The sequence below is a fragment of the Myiozetetes cayanensis genome, unplaced genomic scaffold (genome assembly GCF_022539395.1).
Source record: "Myiozetetes cayanensis isolate MyiCay16 unplaced genomic scaffold, myiCay2020 scf6-25, whole genome shotgun sequence".
NCBI lineage: Eukaryota > Metazoa > Chordata > Aves > Passeriformes > Tyrannidae > Myiozetetes > Myiozetetes cayanensis.
The window spans coordinates 33144236-33170095 of NW_026087853.1; the positions used below are offsets into that span (position 1 = coordinate 33144236).

The window sequence follows — 25860 nt, forward strand, 5'->3', positions numbered from 1 at the left end:
TTTGGTTTGTATGGGATGGCTGTGAGGGGTGCCTGTTACTGTACACATTGTAAATGCTTGTGCCTAATTATATAAATGCAGAGCTATATGATTGTATATACAAATCTCTTTGCTTTTGTTCTTCTCATTTACTCACATTATGACATAAAGAAAAATAAGCCTCCTCTTCAGAGTATGCCCTTGCTGTGGAAACTGCAATTTCCCTGTGAAGACTCCAGTCCTGCTCAGTTTGCTCTTCTGTCGTTGACTTCAGAGTAAGCAGCATCTGGAGCCAGTAAAGACAGAGAGCTTATTTTTCAGTGGACTTTGGCCTCTGCTTAATACACAGAGCCCAAAGAGGGTTATGTTTTGCAGTGTGTTTTTAGGGAGGCTTAAAATATTTTAGGGGCAGGGTCGGTGAGAAGTGTGTGCGCTCACAATGGAGGCCTTTTAGTGACTTCTGCCTTCTGTAAGTTAAATATAAAGAGGTCCTTTAGCCTCAGCTGTTGTGACTGGGCCCCGCCAGCAGCTGCTGTATCCCTCTGGGAAATGATCCATCTGCTCATGTGCTAGAGAAAGCCAAAGTGCTGAAAAGGAAAAGGTTCAAAATCTGTTCTCCTGTTTCCAGTCCTCATCTCCACCCCAGAAATTACAGACCAGTGGAAAACCTGGGCATCTGGTAATCTGTCTTCTGTGGAGTGAATGCTGTCTCCAGCTAGAAACACACCAAATTCTCAACTGTAGCCAGCTGGCAGAGGACAGCTTCAGTCTGGGTCCCTTTTTATATGTTGTATCTGCAGCTACTGTATTTGTATAGTTAAAATACAAAGGTTAGCACACTTCTGGGCAATAAACAAAAAACCCCCACCAACACCTTAAGCTACCTGAAAGGGGAGCAAAGCGTGCTTCACCTCAGCCAGGAGTGACCCACTTGTCCTCTAGGGATAAGCCTTTCTAATGACTGTGGGAGGCATTTGTGTTGGAATTCCATTCCATGGGCTAAAAAATGTCCCCAGGATGCTGGAAGAGGGTAAAATCTCAAATATTAATCCCAGGGTGGGTCATTGTTGTGCTTCACAGAGCCAGCCTGCCAAGCGAAATTGCGGTCTAAAGCATGTGGCCCTTTGTGTTCAGCACAAACCTGCTGTTATGAGCAGTGACTGTCCCTGAAATACTTGATGAGCCATTTCCTAGCCTAATATTAATTCCTAATGTCTGCATGGGAGGACAATGCAGGAGCAGAGGGTGCCTAGTGGAGAAGCTGCTGTGCTGAAAGCTTCTGAGTGTATCCAGGCAAACATGGTTAGTTGGAAACCTGAAGGTATTTAGCACTCAGAAATGGAGCTGGCAGTCATGCTGGAGAATGTGGGTGGAGGTGACTGCTTTTCTATCTACCACTAAAGCACATCCCCTGTGATTGCTTTCTCAACAGGAAGGAAGGTGTGGGTGGGGAGCAGCAGTGCTGTTGATCAAAACTTATCAAGGTGCTTTTTCTCTGCAGACCAACTGTCTCAGAAGTGGTTTGTGCTTTGGTAAAAGATGGTTTTTAGTTGAGGAAACTAGTCTAAAAGGGTATGAAATGGTAACAGACTTGCTTCTTACTAAAACCAAATTGCTGCTGAGGGAGGAGCTGCCAAAAGTGTCTTCTGCTGTTTATAGGCTAGTTTGTGTGCACAAGGGAAGAGGAAAATCAAGGATGTTGCCTGTCTGGATTTCACACTGAGAGCAAAGCTGGCTAGTCATCATCCCCCACTGCAGAAAACTCGTGGAGCCAAACACCAGTCCTGCCTCAGGCAGAAGAAAGTCTTGTGTGACTGAAGGCCTTGGTATAAGGAGAAAAATTCCTGACTGGAAGAGAAGCTTGTAGAATTTCTTTGTTCTGCAGTCATGGTGTCACTGCAGCCATGGTGTTTTTCCCCTGCTCCCCCAGAGAATGACACAGCAGGAGGTTTGGGTTACAGGGACATGACAGATAGCTGCATGTTGTTTGAATTAAATAGCTGTATATTTATTTTTTTAAAATCTTTTTTCTTTTCAAGGCAGCAAACCACCTTTAGCCGAGACTCTTCAGAGTGTAGAGGATGAAGTTGACATGAGAAAACCAGTTAACTTGGACAGTGTATTTGCTGTCTGCTAGTTAGGAAGGGTTTATAAAATAAGTGCTTGTTGTTCAAAATGGTATGTGTGCCAGTTGTATGTGTGCCTTTAGTTTTGGTGTTACTTTTCAGGTTGTTTTCTCTCAGTAGGTAGTGGAGTTTGAGTTCATCATATGCTAGCTAGGGATCTGTCCTACCCTAGCAATGTGGAAGGGTTTGAGACAACCCCTTCTCTAGGAGGAAAAGCTAAGTTAAAACAAACAAACAAAATCCCCAAAACAACAACAAAAACCCACCAAAAAAACCAAAAACAAAACCAAAAAAATACAAAAAACCAGACCAAAACAAACCCCAAAAAGCCCCCAGACAAACAACTAAGGTAGTTACTTGCATGAAAACTTGAACAATGTGTTCTTTTAGGTGTGAGCTGAGGCACTGTAGTTTGTCTGCAGCACTTGGAGGCTCATTTGTTGACTTTGTTATTGCTCAAGAAGCTGCTCAGTCAGCTGGGCACTGTGGCTGACTACCCTGCTGCTGTGGGTAAGGACGGTAGTGACGCTGTTATCTGGTTGGGTCACATTCATGCTTCTCTGAGTACCAGAGACAGAGGTTGAGAGTATATCCAAGAACTGGGCAAAGGAAGGGGTAATTCTTTCGTTATTGGCTTACTAAATAACCAAGAGATTAGTGGAGAGGTTGAGTGAGCAGGTCTCAAGAACTGAAACTCTTCAAGGAGAGAAAACAGTGTCTCTTCTATTAGAAAATTTGGCCAGAGCTCTTCCTAGCAAATCCATTCAATGTCTTCCTAAGTGAAACTAATGTTTGGTATCAGCCCTGAGTGGGATCCATGGGCAGCCCTCTGCTAGAATTGCCAGACCCTATAGAAGCTGAAGTGGGCATTCTTGCTCTCTCTGACTTGCACTTCTAGCCTGCTGACTGCATCAGGCTGTGAGGTTTTTATTGTGGAAAAAGCATTGTGTGGCTTCAGATGCAGCTGGTGTTTTAGACCACCCATTTAGCTGTGATAGGAGCCAGACTGAAGGTGGGAGTAGAGAGGGAGGATTACTCTCAAGGGTGTCTTAGAGAGTTTGGGGCTGGTTGGAAAGTCCTTGCCAGAAGTAATGTAGTAATAGTTTTTGCAGTTCCCTTTGCTGTACTGAAGTGATGCACACACGAATTATCCGAGTTGAAAAGTATCTGTAGCAGGGACAAGTAACTGGAAAATGGGGATATCTTGTGTTTATTTTGGGTGCTTTTCTGAATGTGCTGTTTCTAAGACTCGTGGCAAGTCCTGTCTGATGAATAATGGTGGCAATCTTTTGGAGAACTGACTCGGACAGAGAAGTGCTCCTTGCCACTGTGGAATGTGCTGAAGCACAACTTGGAAAGAGAGTGAATAGGCAAAGGCAACGACTGTGACCAGAAGGAAATTTTTGTATGTGAAAGGAGATATGAGAAGAGACAAAAGGATATACTTTGAGGCAAGCCAACTTCTTCTAACCTCCTGTATAGAAATCCTACCATAGGGCAGTTGAGGTAGAGCAAAAAAGTTATCATGAGGCTTCAGAGGAAACAGCATGAAAGAAATGGCATGGCCTCTAGCACTGGGACAATTTAACTGGGTGCTTATGTGTTCTGCTTCACAAAGGTGTTGGGTCACCAGGTAGGTCATGCTGGCATGAGACAATCGTGGCAAGTTGAACCAGACTAGGCGGGGACATGTTCAGCTTGATCAGGAGGGTGGGTTTTGTTTATAGGATGTTTTTCCTCTGTGAGTCTTGATAGTATCTGTTAAATGGATTAAATCTTGTGGATGAAGAAGTACTGAGTTTAGGATCTTCCATTTCCAGTCTTCACATCCCACAGAAGTTGTGGTATGTCTAAAAGGCTGGAGATTTTAATAACATCCAAATAGGGCACATGTTCAGGGCATCCAGCAGAGCAGTTGTAAACCCAAATGGTTTCTGAAGTGCTTCAGTGATGACATGTAAGGTTCCTCTGAGGATGGTTAAACCTGCTAGAGCACTTGTGTAGTCAGTGAGGAATTTACCTGAGGCTCAGTCCAACTTCCTCTTGGAATTGCTGGGATTTGGGCCTGACTCATATAAAGAGTAACTATAATTTGTCAAAACTGTTCCTGACCTAGCTTTAGTGATCTTTGTGCCCTGCTGTGGAGAAGAAGAAATGTTACTGGATGTTCAGTGCAAAACATCCCTTTGTTAAGCAATGCTATACCCAATTGTCTGCCCGTGTGAGGTGAGCAATGCCATGATTTGTTCTCCCTCAGTTACAAACCTACAGTTAGGTATTCTAGCGATTATGATTAGAAGTTGCCCTGTTGTGGGTTTTGTGGTCGTTTGTTTGTTTGTGGGGTTTTGTTCTTTTTCTCTTTTAAGAATGCATTTTGTTAAGGAGGATTTTGTTTTCACTTCTGTGTGGTCAGACTGCCCAGCAAAACAGGTGAGTTACCAAAGTACAGTTCAGTTGCTTGGTGCAGAAAAAAGGGTGTAAGAGCGCAGACAGGGTCCATGAATCTTACTAGCTGAAAAAAGACACAGTGACAAGCAAAGATTGTAGAGAGGTCTCAGACTCCTGGTTGGTGTTGTGCCTGGCCGAAGAAGGTTAGTGCTGGGGAGCAATTGTCCAGTCAGATTAAAGTATATTTTAATCTTTCAATGCATGTATAAATAGAGTGTATTGTGCTTGATCCTTACCACAATAGGCTAATCCTGCTTGAGCTTTGGAAATCATCTGCTTATCTGTGAATTTCACTCTTGGTGATGGAGGTCAGCTGTGCTCCTGGGGTTTATGTTCTGAGTATCTAAACTCCCCACTTTTGTGTCAGCACACAACATACCATGTGCTTCCATCTGTGGCATTGTATATGACCCTGACATGGATTTGTGTCTTTATTACATTATGTTAGAAATGCTTCATAATTCTGCATCAGGTCAGCAGTGAGGACCTAGACTCAGTTTCACCTCAGCCCAGACATGGAAGGTCCATTTCATTCTTTGGTGATTAGGTTGATCATTTTGGCCAACAGACATCTCTTACTGTGTCTGAAACAAGCTAGGTTCCAACCCCTCACAGCTGTCTGTGAATCTGGTGGACAAGGAAGCAAGTGGAGCTTATTGCTATTAGCAGAGTCATGGAAAAGGGGGCTGGTGAAGGTACAATGTGATGATGCTGTGACTGCAATAAAAAATAGGTTCCTTAGTGTTGTGGTGATTCTTGTCAAGTTGGTAACAGCTATTCAAAGAACATAAGAGCAGATAACATTCCTTGAAGTGATTGAAGGTGATTTGGTGGGAAACTGGGTGGAGGTGCATACTGGCTGAGTATTTTTTTCATTTGTTTATTAAAAAATCATCTATATGGTAAATACCTTGTGGTTTGGAATGGCATTTGCAGAAACTCCAGTGTATAACTTTAATTTCTGCCTGTCGATCTCAAAATGACTGTTTCTTTACCTCAGAACAGAGTTCAGAGATGTTCAAAGTGTTAGGACCTCTATCCAGTTGTTATCTCCTTCCTGTTTTCCAGCAGTGTATGCTGGTAGAGCATTCTGGAGATGTCATAAGCTTCAGTACCACTTAGAAATAGGGCCTTTGGGAGTAGAGTTTTGCCCCCTTTGCACAACAATGTTTAAAACTCCCTTCTGTGCATCCTCAAAGCTTGATGAATCAAGATGCTGGCAACAGCTTTGCAAGCCTAGAATGTCAGGAACCCATTAGGAAGTTGGTAACTTCTCTAACTTGGCTCTCTTACTCTTCCCTGCCTGGCATGAACATTTGTTTTAAGATGTCTTACAAGCCCTGGGATGCTTCCAAAAACATGTGTTCCAGAGTGGGAGGTCATGAAATTCCTGCATGTTTCTTTCTATTTCAAATATGCCAGTGCGACTGTGAGTCTAGGCTGATACTATTGGCAAGGAGGTAATTGTTACAATATATGTACTTAGTGTCACACAGATTTAAAGGAATTTTTGTAACCTTGTGCGAAGGTTTACTGTATCCACTGTGTCACCCCCTTGAAACTTGGGAGGGGTAAATCCCGGGGTGAGGGGAGGGACAGAAGGGAGGGAGGATGTCACAGTTTTGCTGTATCCTGTGAAATCTGTCAAGCTTTAACTGGGGCTGAAATAATGAAAAAACATCCTCCAGGTTTTAGTTCATGTGTCTCAAAAAGTGTCAGCGTGCCAAGGTAATATTCAAACAGCAATGCTGCTGAGGGTTGAATGTGAGTAGCCCACTGGGAAGCATGAGATGGAAGGAGAGCTGGGTCAGGCTACTCCCAAACCCAGTACTGAACCATGATGGCACAGCCATGCTCTGGAGTGGTAATAAACAGTTCACACAGGCAGCTATCCCTCTCCGTCCGCACCTTCTGGCTGCAGACTTAGTCAGGAGTGGGCTGCTCTGGACATGCGTTCTGGTAGCCGTTGGCACCCAGCTTTTTTTACCCCTCATGTGTCAGTAATTTATTCTGTGGAAAGCAGTAAATGGGATGCTCTGCCCGGTTCTGTATTGCTGTGGATATACCAGTGCTGCAAACTTGAGGTGTAAGCTTTGCTGCTGGTGATACAAAGGGTTGTGCAGAATCAGACTCGTACCTTTTCTTCTATTAGCTCTAGTTTGGAGTGCACATACAGAGGCAATTGAAGAAATGCATCATGGAGCATGTGAAAGCTGAGGCTATTTACCGTAGGAACAGGTCACTGTAGTGGAAACCTGCACTGTCTTTCCCAAGCATTCTGGGTGTCTGTGTTGCTGTACTGGGCACTGATTTGTAAAGGTGCTGTGTTCTGTCAGAGATGCTAGATCCAACAGGGAGCAGAGGTGTTTGACTTTCTCAGTTTTTCAGATACCACCAGTCCATCATACCCACCCAAGCCTTGCCTGGGTCAGCTTCAGCAATTTTTAATTCCATCAGCACTGTCTAGTAGACCTTCCCAAAGCTGCAGGCTCTGAAATGCTTTGTTTCCCTGAGGCTGCCCTGCAGAGGACAGCTCAGGATCAGTTCAATCATGTTGAGGATGGAACATGTTTATGTTCTGGCTACCTGATCCAGACCTTTTTTATCTGTTTCCCCAGCACATAAAACAGTGTTCTTCTATCACAGTCCAGGTGACATTTTAAAATACTTGTGACACTCTTGGATGCTGTGATGGCAAATGAAGGTTGGGGGAGGGGGAAGAGGAGGTGACTAATTCTTTTCCCTGTTAAGAGAACAAGTCAAGGACAAGTGCCTGAATACACCTATCAGCTGCTTCTCTCCTTTTATGTTCCAGGTGGCCTGTGGAGGTGAGGAGGGAACCAGTTTGCAGTTGCATAGCTGTGCATGGCCTGAAACCCTTGTGTAAGGAGGCCAGGTTAGGGTTCTGCAAGTGCCTGATGTTTTGATATTTCCAAGCCTTTGAGAGTGCTACCGCAATGTAAATGAGTGCCTGTTTCTTGTTGGGTGCTGATTTTTTGGACATAACTCAGAAACCTCATCAGTGAAGGTGGCACTTTATGATAGAAGGGGAACCGAACAATGAGCTGCCACCATGTGCAGAAGGGCTTCTGGCACAGTGGCCAGGCTCACACATGGGTGCAGCTCAGGAGAAGGGGGAACAGAGGGAATGAGCTGTTTGCTGCAGTCAGTTAGCAGAAAGATGCTCTTCATGACTCCCAAGCAATTCCAGATACCTACTGTGGTATAAAAAGGTGTAGGGAAGTTGTCCTCTCTGCTCTTGAGTTTTGGCAACTGCAGTGGCTTTTATCCACAGCTCTCTGCCATTGTCTAGAGAGGTACACGTTAAGCCGTTAAAAATATCTCTGGTGCTCAAATGGGTCCTTGCACTTCTGCAAGAAACCTCTTTGCTGGGCTGGAGATGAATCAGGGCATTTGTGCCTGAAGGTGAAATGTGCCATTAATCTGTTGCTTTGGCTGATCCCAACTACTCCTAAGTGTTGGAGAGGCTTAAAGTGTAAGCAAGTTTTAGCCTCATGGTGAAGGGTTAAAAATTGGTTACAAAATTATTGCAGAAAGAAAAGATAAAGAAACACAGAAGAGGTTAACAGTTAATACTTATGAGGCATAGGACAGTGGTTTCTCTGAAGCTTATTTAAGAATAAATCTCCCCAAGAACAAAGTCTTCTTGAAAATCTACTGCTTAGACCCCTGTTAACCTTTTCTCAAGAAGTAAATTGAATTGCAGTTATAAAACTGGCAGAACTCACACCAGAGGGTTCTTGGCTTTGCTCAGCACTTCATCTTGGGGTTTATTGGCGTTTACAAGGCACTACCTATGCTGCATTCATGTGTGATTAGGTTCCAGGGTCACTTGCACTGCAGCAATGTAGCAAATTTTTCCACAGTGAATGAATCTCAAGTTTTCTTTTACTTCTTAAGTCTTGCCCAGAATCCAGTTATTTGAACTTTGCCCATCTGTTTCTCATGGTTTTGTCCTGCAGTAAATGGGACATTTAGAGCAGAACATGGGAATTCATGCTCTGGGGTTTAAGGGCAGGCTTCAGTCAACATGCTATGATGGAACGTGATGAGTGGGTTGGCTGGTGTTCCATACCCCAGAAGATCTTGAGAGGGATCTATGATTTTTTTTTTTTTTTTTTTTTTAAATGAAGTTTGAGAAGCTTATGTGGATTAAAAGGGAAAAATCTGGATTCTCCATCTTTCAGCCAGGCAGATGCATATCATCAGTGGGAGGAGGTATTGGCACTATTCTGCAGGGTCACTGTGACCTGCCAGGAGAGAGGAAGTTCTGAGCAATACAAATACTCTATTTTCATTGCAGTTTCCTCTTTTTGATTTGTTGTTTTTATTTGAATGGCTATTGAAAATTCTACATGAAAATTTCTGGTATGTGCTATGTCTACACCCACTAGTCAGGATAGTGGAGGTGCAAGGAGGAATGTGAAGTGTCTTCAGCATTCCAGAGTTCACTTAGGTAAACAGAGGTTTTTTAGAAATGTTTTTGTAATATAACAAATTCCTTTTTAAAAGTAGACTGGTATATTTGTTTTCAAATAGAATCATAGAATCACTAAGGCTGGAAAAGACCTCTTGAAATCATTGAATCCAGCCTTTGACTGAACAACACCATGTAGCTAAGTCGTAGCACTAAGTGCCATGCCCAGTCATTTCTTCAACACTTCTAGGGATTGTGATGACTCCACTCTTTCCTGGGCAACCCATTCCAATGCCTGACCACCCTTTCAGTGATTAAATTCTTCCTACTGCAGAAAAGCTCTGTTCCCCATATTGTTTCTGGTATATCTCTGTAAAATAGCCAAAATCAGTGTGCGTTTACAGGCTTCCAGGGCGTCTTGTGGTGGGGTAGCTCTGTATCTTAACAGTGTACCCATAGTATAGAGGGATTTTTGCATTCTTCATTCATTTCAGTAGGAAGTCTCGTGCATTTTTCATGTCAGGCTAGTAGGAGAGCCTGGTTGTAAGGTTCGTCCAGTCTTCAGTGAAAGTGCTGTGGGGAAAAGGTAGCACCAATGATTTTCTGGTGAAAAATCTCATGGAATCTCTGTGTCACTGTTCAAAAGTATCACCAAAGTGGTGCCTGCCAACTATATTGTAGTACTGAGATAACAAGCAGTATTTAGCAATCACAGAAGACATGTCAGAGGTGAAACTGAGCAGTGTTCTCTGCCATTGTGCAACAGTTTTTCTCCTTGGTTTAAGTAGTTTAATATATTGGGTGTTCATTGGTAGAAGTCTGCCTATGTGTCATGTATATTGTGTAACAGGTGTCTTCCTCTGACATGTCCTCCATGATGCTTTCTTTTTTTCCAGATTGTCCCCAGCCACCACAACCTGAGAATGGAGGCTATAAATGCCACCCTAGCCCCTGCAACAACCCTCTGACTTCAGGCAGTGTCATAGAATATCTGTGCGTTGAAGGCTACATGCTGAAAGGAGATTATAAATATTTGACCTGCAAGAATGGAGAGTGGAACCCAGCCATGGAAGTCAGCTGCAGGCTCAGCCCAGGTGAGTGCTCCCTGATTCTAGAATTGCCCTTGCACTGACTTCAGATTATCCTTAAACACTTAGTCAGTGTGACACTGAGGAAGTCCATGTTGCTGTCTCATGTTGCTCCAACAATTTCATAAACACAGCTCACAGTCACAGCTCGTCATTAAAAATATCTCTTCAGTAGCAGCCCATCAGATGCAGACTTAGAGTCCCTAATACAAGGAAACAACTCAGGGAAAGGAGTACAAAGGAGGCAACTTGTAATTTATGTGGAGCCTCTTATTTTGATGGCTGTTGTCCCAGAAAGGGGGAAGGCCCTGATTGAAGCATTTTCCATGCTGTCTGGTTTTGCTTGATGGGTTTGATGATACATCTCCCTCAGTGGTGTACCCGTCTGTCCACATGTGCATGTGAGTATGTAGAGTCGATCTTCTGTGCAAACAGGTTAAGTAACTGTTGGCTTCTTGTGGCAAAGAGCTCGGTGGTGCTTCTTTTCACTGTACTGGCAGGAAAGGACATTGCTGGCAAATGATTTCTGCTTCCCTCCAAATGGAAGTGGACAGCTTTTGTTTTGTGTTTCTCTCGAAGCTGAACAGGAATGCCTCCATCAAAGCAGGAAAGCAAAAAGGTTTTCAGGAAAATGTTCATAATGTTCATCATACCGCTCTTAATTTTGCTATGACCCTTTTGGTTTTAAAAGTGGGTATACTGAGTAAAGGGGGAACTCCCTCCCCTCTTCAAATTTGGCTTGTTCATAGAGCCTTACTTCTCAACCATCCTGAGTCAGCAAGATGTACACTCTGGAATTACGTCTCATAATACATAAAGCAAAATGTGTTAGCTTAATTGGAAGGAAACAGAAAAGTACTTTCTTCAAGCTCTTTATGGAGTTCACTGCATATCTGATCTCTGGAATATCCTTTCCCAAAGACACTGTCTTCTCAGTGTCTCTGCCACAGCCACTGCAATAGCCCCTTGCTATGATGTGTAAGGAAGGGATCTGGGAGTTTACCTGGCAGCAACTAGATCCTAAAGAGGCTTTTCAAATTCAACATAAGCTTCCTTTCCACAGTGATTCCCCCTTCCCCTTGCTAAATCTAGGCTGGAGAACAAAGCTGTGCAATTGCAGATAGTATTCCCTGGGTGGCACTCCTGCATGGTGGCACTTGGTCTAGCTGAAGAATTGTGTTGTGATGAGTAGAAATCCCTCAGATTTCTTTAGCATCTTGAAGGTCCAGTGGCCTTACCAAAAATATGATACATCAAACATCTGACTCAGTGAAAAAGCCATTGCTTTCACAATACAAGTTCTGAATCAACTGGTCAGGGTCAGAGAGTCTTAACTAGTGGGTGTCATTCACAGGGCTAAAAGGAGAAGGAGGTGGGAGACACTAGAGAGAAAGACTGTAGGTCTTAAAGAGATTGATAATGGTAAGGGTAAGATTCTACCTGCTCCATACAGAATAAATGAAATCCTCTAGCAGTAATCACATGTTTTTGCGTAGCTCTGAGCCTGTCAGTCCCATAGCCTTTTGGCAGATTATTGTATAGGTTAGTGAGCATCTTTTCAGCACATGAGATGGTGAATGCTCTGGAGTGTACCCTGGGTAGTAAGCAATTTGACAGCATCTGTACTGATGCTGAAAATGGAGCATCTCTATTTGCCTACCCTCATTCCTGTTAGCATACTCAAAGTACCCTGTGTAATGCTGAAAATTAAAATCCTTACTCAAACCTATTTGCTATAGGGAAAAATGTGCCAGTCACTGGTTTTTTTTTTTCTCCACGGTCAAGCTACTTCTAAAAACTTTCAGAGAAATAAGTTCAAAACAATGAAGCCAGTAGGTTTCACCCCAAGGGATGATGCAAAAAATTTCACACTGGCTTTACAGCTTAAATGCCTGGTTTGGGCATAGATTTCAGGCTGTAGGCTTAAAGACAATGGTTCTCCAGCTTTTTTTTTTTTTCGTTCTGTTTACCTCTTGCTCTTTCCCTCATCCCTCCTTGCATGGGTCTTGAATTCCCTCTACAGTTTGAGACCTGTGCTCCTGAAGAATGTGTCAAATGTAGAAAAGAGGAGTTGCATAAATGGGAATGTCCTGAATGTGAAATGGACAATAGTATTTGCTGATGAGTAGGTGAGGCTTTTCAGATTTCTACCAAAGACATAAATTAGGGACAGAAGCAACACATGCAGACATTTATTTCCTCTAGGGAGGTGAAGGGACTAATGTAGCATTCTGGGCATGACATGCAGTGCTCAGCAATGCCTCCAGACCATTCTCTCTGTGCTTCCAGTTTATTCCTGTACAGGTATCTTAAAAGCCAGATTGGTTCCCAGTCACGCAGTACAGCTGCAGAAGGGTAGGAAGGAGTAATGTGAACAGGGCACATGTGTTTAACACTGAAATCTCAGCATCCTGAAGTAACATCTGCCTTCCCTCTCTGTTCTCTTGCATATGTTTGTGTGAGAGAGAAACTGAATACTTGCTGTGTCTTAATTATAGCCAGCCAGGTGACTTCTACCCTGCTTTGTGAGGCTGTTATATTAGTCAAGAAAAACTGTTATTTGGAGCTTTTTTTCTGTTGTTTGGCCTAAAATATCCTGCTTATTGTGTTAGACAATTATTTTGGCCTTGCTGGTGATATCAGGACCTTTTTTTTAGCTTTTGCTCAGCCCGATCTATATATAACATGACCCTTAGCACCATCTGTCAGTTTCCATGGCCTGCTTGTACTGCTTTTCTGTTTGCCCTGTTTTTCCAAGGGTAAAACATGTGCATGTTTTATTTTAGGTTCCCTTTACAGAGAGGTGTCAGCTGGAGATCTGAGATAGCTGGTGCGCCTTGACTGTATAGGAAACTTGGGCTCCTCACATGTACACCCAGGTGTAACTCCTGAGAGCAGGCAATGTGGATGTTTTTCCTTCTCTGTGGCAGTTATTTAAGGAAGTGGATCGTTTTACCTTGTGTTCCCCTTGGTTTTGTAGAAAAGGACTCTCCTCCGACAATTGGAGTACCCACGCTATCCATAGTAGCCTCCACAGCGAGCTCTGTTGCCCTGATTCTGCTCTTAGTTGTGCTGTTTGTTTTGCTACAGCCAAAGCTGAAGTCGTTCCATCATAGCAGGTAAGTGTAGCTGGGGTTTGGAGGGCCTCAGAGCACCTGCTTCTTTGCAGCAGAAACTCCCCTCTTGCTTCTTTGTTCCTATTTTAATTGCCTCAGTGACATCTCCGCCCCATCCTACTCGACTTACTTTACCATACTGCTAGTCCAGTAGTAGTCTGAAATGCTGATCTGTGATGCTCACCTGCAGTACCCATTCTTATATTCCACCCCAGGTGTTGGCTTCCTTGTGCTTTTCCCTTGACTCTGAGTGGAAAAAGTTATGATCCTTATTAGCCTGGCTATAGATCAGTCTGCTGCCTCTTCTAGCCTTGGATAGCTACTGAAGTATGTGTCTGGGTATACATATCTGCATCTCCCCCAGTCTGTTTGAGGTCCTATGGACCTGAATTCAGGCAGTACTGCTCATTAGATACACATGCAAGTCTGCCATCCTTCCCTGCTGTGGGAGGAGAACCCTCCAGGCCTGGGTTTGTGGATGAGAGGAGGGATACAGCCATAACACTGCTGACAGCTGAGGTCAGCAAAGCCACTGCAGACACTCCAGCAGTGGGGAGGTTGAGAGGTGGGGCCCTGGAGTCTGCCCTTTTCTGAAAAAGTCCATATCACTGGAAAAAAAAATGTACTCTCAGGCCTCTGCCTCATGAGGTTTGGTGATTCATGCTGTGCTAGAGCTGTCTTCCCCACCCTGCCAGACATTATCTTGCCAGCAACAGAGGCGGCAGAACAGACAGTGCTGGGTATTGTGGAATAAAGCTGAAATCAACCGTGGTCAGAGCACTTTGCCAACAGCACAAGGCTCTGACTCATGACCTTTGTCAAATTCAGCTATGAAGGTAGGTGAGGGTGGAAGCATTGTAACCTTTTTAGCTCTTGCTGCTAAATCCATTAGGTGCTGTGAATTACAGCCCCTGCTTGTTTTTAATATCAATTCACAGCAGCCCTGCAAGACTATACTTGCTTGACCTTGTTAAACAACCATTCATATTTGTCTGTTCTCCCCTCAATAAGTCAATGCTGAGAATTAGAGTTCTGCTGTGGCATGTAACTGGAGGTAACTTGTTAACAAGGTTACTTGTTAACATATATATAATAATATAAATGCTCAACTTGATTTATTTTTTTCTCCTCCCCCCTCTTTGTTCCTTTTTTTGAGGCGAGACCAAGGTGTGTCTGGAGATCAGGTATCTATCATGGTGGATGGTGTCCAAGTGGCCTTGCCATCCTATGAAGAAGCAGTGTATGGCAGCACAGGGAACTGCATTCCACACTCGGACTCCCGGGTGCAGATCGTGCTCTCGGAGGGAGCTGGACAGAATGGACCCGGAGAGATGCAGGAGCCGGACCAAGGGGCTCGCAATAGCTTTGAAAGAGAAGATGAAGCCCCTGGACGTTCTGGACTCTGTGAAGCCAGTAGCTCTCAGCGCTCTGAAACTGTTCTTGTGCATCAGGCTGCTACCTCTTCCTGGGTAGCTGGCATGGCTAGCAGTGGACCTGTACACAAAGAGGTCCAAGATTCAGAAAGCAGTGACATACAGAGCCTTTTATCACTCACTTCCTCTGAGGAATACACAGATGGTATGTGACTTGGGCAAGAGACACTAAATGAGTGTTTACTTTTAAGAGTAGGTTCTGCAGTTGAGTACCTAGGAATGACCCTATATGCATCTGCCACTGGAGCAGCTTTTGAAATGAAGTGTCCCAGTCTCCATGGCACATTTTACAACTTAGGCATATAAGCAGTATTTATTATCTTCCTTTGAAGAATTCAGTGTTCTCAGACTGGGAGACCAGGGTAGTCTCAGAAAGATTGTCTACTGCTCACTCTTGTTGTAGCAAAGGTTTTGCAGAGAAATCCAGCCTCCAGGATCATAGTGCAAAAGCAGTAAAGTAATTGTATGGAAACCAAGTTGGTGGGAGTGAGAGGACATGCTTCGAATACAAACCCTTTGTGATGTTTGGGCTTCATTTTTAGACTGTTTTAGTAAGCAGCTTCATGCCACAGTGCATACAGTGCTATAGCCTTAGCAAGAAAGAAGAGCTAAAAGGGATGTGCTTATACTTACTGTACAGGGCTGAGGGGCGAGTCTGTTAAATGGTCAGTACATCCTACTTTCCTCACTTCCATGCTGCCACGAAGGAGTGGCTCTGCACTGCCAGAGCTGATGTGAAGGTGTAGCTCCTGCAGACACTGCTGTGTCTTAGGCAAGAAATGTAACTGGCTTGTAGATAGCTCAGGGCAGAACTTCCCTTTTCCATGGTGTCAAGCCCTACAGCCATAGTAATGCCATCTGGAACTCTGGCAGTAAAACCAGTTAAAGGGTATTTCTGCTTAAGGGCAGAAATATTAACATGTCCCAAGATGGGCGTTAAACCTCAAGTGCATAAGCAGCAGAAATCCAACTGTGAAGCTTAACAAAAAATGTCTGCTAGTGTAGAAACTAAAGGATGTTTCCTGTGTCACTATGTCATTTTTATCTCGGAAACATGTATTGCTTCTAAGGCTTTTCGTGCAGTAGCAGATTGCCCCTTCCAGCAGACCACTGTAAAATTTCTGCTTATGGCTCAGAGGTGAGAAAGCTGCAGCTACTGGAGGAGTTTGCATTTCCTGAAGTTAGATAAGGGCAGGTGTGATCCTTCTATTTCCAACCATCCTTGTCAGAGTAAAAAACAGATCTTTGGCATTTTAAGGACTATAAGATTGATAAAGTCATGGGAAAGAGAGAAACTGTCGTTCTTAAGGGAAGTTACTACCTTCCCTTAAGCAACATGATGAGGCTTTACTGGGGATATTGTATCTTGTTGTGGGAACCCTCAGTTCAAGAGATATGTGAAGAAATTGGGCTGTCTGTGTTGGTAGCCTGCCAAGATACCAAGGGGCTTGTGGGGAGTGACTGAGGGAAATGGGCTTATTTCATCTAGTGAAGAAGCAGCTGAGGGCCAAACCAACAATTAGTTACAGTTACTTAATGAAGACTTGGAAAGACTGTGGAGCTAAGCTCTTATCAGGCAGATGATATAACATGGGGCAATGGCCACAAACTGTAACTTGACAGATTAACATTCGGTATTAAGAAAATATTTTGTGCAGTAGGGTAATGCAGGACCAGATGGATACCCAGTGTGGTGATGGAGTCTCTGTCCTTAAAGTTTCTCCAGGCTGGAGCTGGTGATGGTCCCACTTGCAGGGGCAGTTTGAAGCAGAGTCCTCCATAGTTCCCTACTTCTGCGTTGGGATGACAGGGAGACCACTGCATTATCATGTTATGGAAGTGGGAGCCTATCTTGCTTTCAACAGTAGTTTTTCTGGTATGTGTTAAAACTGCAGAAGTTTGACTTTTTTTTTCTTTTTTTTTTTTTCTCTCCCTACCATTCAGATATTCCGTTATTAAAGGAAGCATGAGGTCTGCTGTGTTTGTCTAGCCTTCTCCATCTTGGATTTCTTCCTCCTCCCCTGCCTTTGGGACAGAAGCACTCTGTGCGGTCTTCCCTGTCCTCGCGAGCTGTACCCTGGATACCTCCAAGAAGAGATGCCCTCAGCTGAAGATCCAAAGGATGTCGCCAGGTTGCCTCCTGGATGCACCAGTGGAGTTGGTGCAGTGCTGGCTTCCCCATTCCATCAGCATCAGGGGCTCAAGGAACAGAGTGCATTTGAGCTCTCTTCTCTTCTTCCCCAGCCAGATGTTTGACAGCAGTCTCTGAAGAGCTGCTCTTCTCTTGTGCCTTTCTCCTTCTCACACCGGCTTGTTGCAGCTTATCAGCCTTTCTAGCCCTTCTGCTGCCCAGAGAGCAGGGGCTAAACCCGCTTGCTCGCTGGGTGCAGACACAGTTTAAATATACATATATATGTTATATAGGCTCTTCTTCCAGCATCCTCTTTGTGACAGGGGAGGACAAAATGCCTCACTGGGATTGAAGTGAGGCTTGGGAGGGATCCCAGTTAAGGGGCAGGTTGTCATGTCTAGAAGCACCTCAAATGAGATGGGCTGTGTGACAACTTAGCCGTGCAATAACAGTTCACTGAGAATTGCTAGAGCGCTGAAGGCTTAGAAGTCCAACATGTAGGAATACCCTCTGTCCCCATCTCTGCAAAAGTCCATTTCTGAAAATTACTTTTGTCTCCTCCTTCCTTCTCTACAGGTGTAGCACACTGGGAGCAGTTCATGTCTTTGAAAATGTTAAGAGGAAAAAAAATGCCTGTAGGTAGCAAATACCTAGTGCCATTGGTATAATCCCAAATTCCCTTTGCAGCCACAGTAGGTACTTTGGTACTTGAGATGGTAGTTGCCATCTCAGAGGCTAGTGTGTCTTCCTAGCTTTGTACAGCAAGGGTCTGCTGTTTTATCCTAGAGGGCTCCAGTGGGCCCAGGGAAGGGCTCCTTTCTTGTGGCTGGGGGTAAGCAGCATTTGTGAAGTCTCTCCTAAATATAGTGCCAGCCAGCTGGTGTGAGGGAGGGTTGACTATGTTAACAGTAGAGCTAGAGAACACCATAGCTTATTCCTGAACCTAAATTTTAAGGATTGTTTTCAAGTTCTGGTAGTAGGGAAAAGAAAATTCAAAAATATGTATACCTCTGCCACCCCAACCCCACCTTCCCTCGGTTATATGCAGCAGGTCAGAATATCCTGGTTGCTGTTAACAAGACTCTGTTTCTGCATGAAGCCACATTTGTCTGGGGTATATGGTCCAATCACAAAAACATCACGGTGGTTGTGAGGTTCTTCACTGGGGAGGTCTGAACACTGTTTCATAGGATTGGTTTCAGCAAGAAGAGATGGCTTCTTAGATGCATGTACCTTGTCATAATTGTCTTGAAGTAACCAGGGAAGTGTTTGCCCTGTGACAAGCTGCTAAATTTTTGAGTTGAAGGAGCAAAATGTCATGGCCTTACACATCATGTGGTAATATACAGGTAAATAGGGATGTTGTCTTTGCTGCTTTGATTTTGGTTTACGATCCTTACCATCCTCATCATTGTTGCTACAGAAACAAACCATTACAGCACTTGACAAAAGTGACACAACATCTTTACCTATGAAGTTACTGTGGCTTAGCTTCAGTTCCTGGAAATAGGGATTGGCCATAGTATCCAGCTATGTATCTGCTGTTCCTCTTCCCAAATAGCTTCTATATCCCAGGATACATGGGACAATATGCGCTTTTGGATGAAAGAATCCTTTTTCCCTATCCTTGTTATAGAGGGATGTTAATTTAAAAATACAGTGTTTTAAACTTCCTTCCCTATGGCTCCTGTTACCTTGCATTAATACAAGGATTTGATAAATCCCGTTTGGGTGATTTAGGTATTTTTTATTCTGTTTGGATGGTGAAAATCCCATGTCATTTTACAGTGGGCTGAGCTTCAAGCACTGTAGGGGTCAAATGTTGTTTACACATCTGCTGTTGGAATTTTAGAAAATAAGCATGGGAATGATTGTATTTAGATTTTTTATTCCCATGTTAGAAATGGTCTAATCTTGAGCAAATTCTCATTCATTGGTTTATCAGGGCAGATGGAAGGATCGAGCTAGAGTAGTGGTAAGGGAGTGTGGAGGAAAGACTATGTGACTTCTTTCCTGCTGCCTAGCCAGCTCAGCGCAGGAGTTGCTGTTTATGCATTTAAGGTCCTGTCTCCTCAAACTCCTCATCAATTCAAGGTATAGAAGTTGGGAATGTGCTACCTTTCGGCAAGGGGCAGTGCTTTAACCCAGTGTTAGCACTAGGTTGGTGGGAGAAGGTGGAAGCTGATCCCAAGGCCTGGCCTTGATCTGGACAAGCACCTGCACCACCAGCAGAAAACACATAATGTGTGGTCCTGTGTCCTCTCTGCTGTTGTAAAGCAAAGCTCCCAGCTTGGGAGAGAAAATTCAGTTTGGGTGGGGAAGAAAAGGAAGCAAGCTGCACAAAGAGGGAGTGCTTCAATTTTGTTTCATTCATAAAAATTGTTGGAAATGGCTTTTCTAAGGAGCGGGGGAAATGCGGAGGTGGAGGGAAATATGCAAGTGTAGCTCTTGTGATCAGGCATAAACAGGCAGCGTTCTGTTGGCTTGCTGAGGGTAAACCAGCAGCTCCCAGGCCAATCTCTGCTGTGCTGCTTGGTAACACCATCTGATGATTCCAGCTTCTGCAGAAGAGCTCTGTCCCCTGCACTGACACTTGCAGGAACAGGTCCCATGGACCTGTGCAAGCCAGAACATGGAAAACAGTTTGGGGGCATCACATTGCTGTTGCCCACATCCTCAGCTTCATATGAAATGAGGTACAAAACTGCAGAGGAACCTAAGAGATGTCTGACATGTTTTTCAAGGCCATAGGAGAGCAAGGCCTCACTTTACTGATTATCAAGTGATCATTACTTATTCATGTTTGTTTAATTCTGCAGAAGCTGAAGGATTGGGAAGTCTTTTGGGCAGAGATACAGGATACAGGAAAACCTACATTGCACAGTCTTGTCTTTACTTATGGGAGCAAGCGCTGAAGCTTAAAGACCCCTCAGACGTGAACTCCACTCTCTCTCAGGAGTGTTCATTATCTCTGAGCAAAGAATGTGTTCTCTTTGGATTTTGCCAAAGGTAGATGCAGCCTGGATCTCAGTGTGGTGGATGGGGAGCACAGGGGCTCAGCCTTGCAAGATGTGACACAGTAAATTATTTTTCTTTTTTTCTTTTTTTTTTTCCCTGATGGGGCCACAGTCTCTGCGCCCTTTGTTCCCCACCCACATCTGACAAAACATTTCAAAGGGAGGCATTTTACTTACTTAACACTCCCAATATAATCATCTCATGCTCTGTCATACATGCTGGATCCTGTGATATTCAAGAACATTGAAACGATTTAATTTTATTGGGAAAAATAAAAATAGCACTTATTTTAAAGGTTTCTGTTGTTTTTGGAGTCTGATAGGTTGGGGGAAAAAGGGCATTTCAGAAATTCAGGATATTATGTGCAATAGAAAACCTTCTTGCTCCCTTTTAGTTGCATAGTTTTTGGAAAAATAAATGCAACCTACCACAGTGCTTACAGCCCAAGTGTTGCAGAACTGGACCAGCCTGAGAGGGCCAGAAAGTGAAGCTGGCAGTGATCTGTGGGGAAGTGGGACAGTCTCCTGTCAGGATCTGCATCGTGAAGCTTACCTGAAAGGATGAGACAGCTAGAATTGGCAGAGCCTCCTGTCACCTTGAAGAGTGCCAGCGGCACTGGTGAGAGAGAGGGGTGTTTGTGGTTTTGAATAGCTTGCATTCCCCACCAGTAACTGCAGAAGAGGTAAAAATGAAGTCAGGAGGAGAGATGTGCTGCAGCATGTGAGCCTGTGGAGTTGTTGCCAAGTTAAAACTTCAGGAGTTAGAGAGGGAAAGAGCTTAATGCATTTTTATCTTTAACCACCGGGGAAGGAGCTGTGTAGCAGAATGCTTACTCAGCAAGCAGGCTGCTTTTCACCCCTTGGACATCTCCCTGGCAGTTTCTTCTTGGCCTTTCAGCTCCGGTGTGGTGAATAGTTTAATGCATCTGCAGCCTTTATTTGGTCTTTCAGTGTGGGGAGAACTCAGGTGTGTTAGGAAGAACTGTTCCACATATTTTGGGAGGAAACATCCTAAGGTGCTCCCAGAGGTTGGTGACTTGGGTCGATACTGAGGAGTGGGGTTAAGAGAGCAACAGGCTCAGCCACTGGAAATTATCTGGCATGGTTAAGTCATTTGCAGCACAGAAAAGGGAATGCAAGGAGGGGTCTAAGGAAGAGCTGTACTGAAAACAGAGGTATGCTGCAGGCTAATGAGCTAATGCAATCACAACCAGGTTCTAAGGAAGCTTGTGCTTATGTTAGATGATTTAGCATACACCAGCACGCTTGCTGTATAAGAAAAATTAATGTTCAACTGTTTGGACACACTGAGATGTCCTTGCTGACCTTTTTAGTATGTATTTGCAAAATGTTTTACTGTTCTGATAGCAGTTTAAAAAAAAAAACCTGCCTTATTACTCTCTCCAGGTAACTATTTAAATAAATTTCACTTTGTTTTTTTGTATATAAAGGCAATAAATCCCATTCATTTTGCACATCCTGCCTCACCCCATCCTCACCCTTCAGCCCTTACCAGGGAGCGGCAGATTGAATTTGCTCTTTGTGGAAACCTTTGTTTGCAGAAGGACTTCACTAGAAAACGTTTATTCTCTATGATATGCTATGAAAGTGCAAAGAGGTTTCCTAGAGCAGGCTTCATTTTAAGATGTATTTTTATACAGAAAATAAGCCTTTTTCCAGTCCTACCACACCAGGACAGAGCAAGCTACTTCCCACACTTCAGGGACCTGTGATCAGCACTGCTTCCAAATTCGACCCTCTGCAGATGTTCAGATCTATGTACCCACCAGAACATGTTCTACTGATGCTCTGCATATGCTTTCCACAAGCTTTGCTTTTGCTTCTGTCCTCGAGTGAGCAAGGACAGAGGCAACTGAGTTGTGCTGGAAAATGTTCAGATTCTCAGATTTGCTTTCTTCCAAAAAGAAAACAAAGTGAAGTTGTCTGTGCAGCAGATGTCCTATGATGCGGTGGGTAGGTTGCTGGTAGTTGCTGATGCAAGTGCAAGGGGAGCTTGATTGCCTTTGTGCATTAATCCTTTCTTCTCTCCTGTATGTTTTCTTTTTATCTGAATTGCACCACTATGGAATTATTTGCAGAATGGTACTCCATATATATGTGGAACTTTAAACCATAATTGATGCTGTGCAGGATGTCACTCAATCGATTTTATTTTGCTTTATTTTATATGTATTTTCTGGTATCCTGTACATTGCAGTGGGTGTGAAGATAGTATTTTAATATTTGTACAAAGTTTAATTTAATTGTTCTATGTATATAACTGCATTTCTAAATTAAAAAAAATTCTTTTGAAGTGAAGCTATAATTTCTTGTGGTTTTCTTTTTTTTTTAGCTGTTTAAACCTTGTGGAATGGAAATCTTTCAAACCATTAATCAATATATTACAGTAGTGCAATGCCTTCCATGGGAAGATCAGGATGAAGGTAAAGCTAGGGATGCTCAAATGGCTTGGGGAAGGGAGGTACAGAGTAGGTGCAGTCTGAGAAGGATCATCTGTTTCCACATTCAGAAGCAAAGGCTGTTCTGGGTGTGCCTGCATGGAACTGTATGAGGAATGAAGCCAGGTCCAAGGTTCAGAGGCTGTTCTGGGATGGCTGTGGTGACTCGAGTGCCACCTGGACCTGTTGTCTTGTCATTGGTGGGGCCCTTGGGAACAGGAAGATAAGGGAGACTGGCCAAGTTGTTAACGATGGGAAAAGGTTTAAAGAGATCGTGTATGGTATTGATGGATTTCTGAAGAAGAAGGGGTAAATATAAATGGCTAATAATATTGGAGTCTTTATAAGGAGAACAGTATGTATAGGAAGAGAATGCTATTTTTTGAGGGAAGATAGCTCTCACTGGTGAAATAATAATCCCAAGTGGGTAGCAGGACAGTATAGGAGACATTAGAGAGATCTTACAAATACATGGGTGTAGACAGTGCACGTCTGAATGCAGAGCTGAGGCTGGGTGCAGGCTGTGCTCTTTTCTGCTTAGTTGTGCTGCACTGGGAGGATGGCAGAAGCAGAAACTGCAGAGGAACAGACACCCATTGTTCTCTTAGTGCGATATACAGTCCACTGCTATTGGTTACTGTCATTAATGTTTGCTTTGCTTCAAAGACCTAAGGTAATATTGCTCTTTTAGGCAAGTGTAGTAATGAGTGTTCCTTTCTTTTAATGAAATCTATTGGTAGTGTTAATAGGGGAGGGAAGGTGAGAGGATGTCCTTTTGGCCAACTTGCTCAAAGTGAAGTCCTTAAAGGTGTTGTGAGATTTTTGTATACTCACATACATGATTTTTATCCTCTCTGGAGGAACAGCCAGGTTAAAGAGAATGGAAGGAGTGACACCTACCCCTTTTCATTTGTTCCTAAAATTATACCTACACAACAAGCTGATTTTACTGTAATTTTACCGCTGCAAAGCTGGAGCCCTGTGGCCTGTGCATGCACATGGGAATCACTGGCCTTCAGGAATTGTTTTTAAATTATTAGTTTTTCACTGAGCTGTGGTGTCCTGCCACAGCAATTCTGGCAGCCAGGAATGTGCTCTTCTTGACATGTTGTAAGTGATTTGTCACCTCTGGCAATGAGAAATGACTGTGGAAGGCAAGCCCTGAGGGAAGGCAGCGTGAGGTGGGTGGTCTGGGCAGTCTTCCCTAACAGTTGGCCCTTTGCCTGAAGGGCAAAAAGGCCAGGGCACGCAGGAACATCTCCACTTCGAGAAAAGACACCGCTCTATGCTGCTTTGAGAAACTTTTCAGAAGAGGGCATAGATGGGCTTCTACCTTCACCAGGCGTCCTGCCAGCCGGGCGACTGCACTGCTTGGGTCCCAAACAAGATGTTCTGAACGGGTGGATATCCCAGGAACACAAAGCCGTGAAGGCACCAGCCCCAGTACAATCACGTGGTTTAACCCTTTAACAGGACGGAGTTCATCGATCCTTGCCGCGTGATGCAGCGCCACCATCGGAAAGCTTTGTGGAACGATTGCCTTATCAAATCATGCCTTGATGTATAGTGGATTTGCCCCTGCCGAGACCCTCCCCTGCACTAAGAGCTCCCCCAGTCGCTGACCTGTTTTTAAGAGTGCCGTGAAATGCAGATTCGCCCTCCCAAAAGCAGAAAGATGCCAGCAGGCTGCATGCCAACAAGCTCTGTGCTTCAAAAACCAAATGTCTGTGCACTTCTCCTCACCCGCCAAGGCCACGCAGAGGCCCTTTATAGTGCTGCCACGGGAGAGGAGAGCGGGATCTGGCCAGCACACACTGCCAGCCCCCATCCCTCATCGGCCGTGGTACAGGGCAAAACTGCAATGGTCTCTCAGCACCAAGAGCGGTGCAGGGGAAGCACACACAATGGAATTCCCAGTTCTCTCTCTTCTCTTTTACAGGAGGATGATGTTTACCAGCAAACTCTTAACCTTCAGTGAGACACAGACTGAGCTGAGCACCCACAGTGTACCTCAGTGTAAGGTGGTTGTTCTTTGACAGCTCTTTGTCATCTGGCCCACACCATCCCCATGGTGGATCTGTGGGACACAGCTCAGGCTTTTCATGTCACATCCATGAGAAACGACAGACTTTGGGGCAAGAAGGAACAGACTGATGCCAACATGATGGCATTCAAGGCACAAACACCCTTGTCTCCTTTTCTGCTTCTCCAGACATGCTGCTCAGGTCTCCTGGCTGTTCTTTTCAGGGTTTGTGTTTGAGACCATGCTGTGTTTAGCAGCTCTGCCTGGCATGCAGGATTTATCTTCCAGGCCCCTGAGGCTGGGGGACCCACTTCATGGAGCAGACAGGGTCTCCCTGTCCCCATGCGTGTCAAACCACAGCCCCTAGCAGCTCAGGGGTGACCAGGCACCACTGGGTGCAGGACTGATGCTCTCAGGGAAGGAGGAAGGAGCCATTGGGGCCTGGAGCATCCTCTGGATACAGGAGAGCACCAAGGAGACTTTGGCAGCAGGTACATGTCCTATTCACTGGGTTCAGTGGCAGTTGGGGGTGGGAGAGGGATGTGTGGGAGGGCTGGCAGTGATGGTGCATGACCTTCCTTAGAGGTCAATGGCAGCTGGGGGATGCTGTTAGCTGGACCGGGCAAGGCTGCTGGCTGCAGCTGGCACACAGCTGGATATGCTTCTACATCGGCTGTGCCCATCAGGCAGATCCTCCCTTAAGAGGGGCTAACGTGCTACCCATATTTAGAAAGTACATAATGCTCATCTTTAAACCCAAGTATAAAGTCTCCTCATGTTGAAAAGGCCAGGGGTCAGATTTGAGAGTAGCAGAGTTTTCTAGGGAACCAAAAGGGGAAGCCTCGTATTCAAGGAGTGATGATGCTGGGTTTGCATCTCATGTTCTTGTACCTGGGTGTTGCAGGGGAGTGTAGGGCTACCTTGAGAGAACTCCAATCTTGCACAACTTTCCTCCATGGCAGAAATATCCCTGTAACAGCTGTTTCCAGGAGATTTATTGCAGAATCACAGAACATGCTGAGGTGGAAGGGACCCACAAGGATCATAGAGTCCAGTTCCTGGTCCTACACACAACCATCTCCAAGAGTCACACCATGTGCCTGAGGGTATCATCTAAACACCTCTTGGACTCTGTCAGGCTTGGTGCTGTGACCACTTCCCTGGGGAGCCTGTTCCAGTGTCCAACCACCCTCTAGGTGAAGAACCTCTTTCTACTATCCAACTTAACCCTCCCCTGACACAACTTCAGGCCATTCCCTCAGGTCCTGTCACTGGTCACCACAGAGAAGAGATCACTGCCTGCCCCTCCTCTTCCCTTTACAATGAAATTGTAGACTGCAATGAGGCCTCCCCTCAGTCTCCTCCAGGCTGAACAAACCAAGTGACCTCAGCTCTTCTTCATACAGCTTCCTCTCCAGGCCCTTCACCATCTTCATTGTCCTCCTTTGGACACTCTCTAAGAGCTTAATATCTTTCTTACATTGTGGTTCCCAAAACTGCACACAATATTCAAGGTGCAGTGTAGAGCAGAGCAGGACAATCCCCTCCCTCGGCCGGCTGGCGATGCTTTGCCTGATGCCCCCCAGGACACAGTTGGCCCTC

The 25860-nt window shown here is 44.6% G+C and overlaps 1 protein-coding gene across 6 annotated transcripts in view; it reads left to right on the forward strand.

The window, feature by feature from the left end:
• SUSD6 (sushi domain containing 6) overlaps positions 1-22102 on the forward strand; it is a 100221-nt gene extending 78119 nt beyond the window's left edge. For all 6 annotated transcript variants that reach the window (XM_050335081.1, XM_050335082.1, XM_050335083.1 and 3 more), the window contains 4 exons: positions 9888-10085; positions 13060-13198; positions 14352-14773; positions 16573-22102. In XM_050335081.1, the coding sequence (XP_050191038.1) occupies positions 9888-10085; positions 13060-13198; positions 14352-14773; positions 16573-16598 (785 nt within the window). In that variant the 3' untranslated portion in view covers positions 16599-22102. The remainder of the gene's footprint in view (positions 1-9887; positions 10086-13059; positions 13199-14351; positions 14774-16572) is intronic.
• Positions 22103-25860: the final 3758 nt, after the last annotated feature.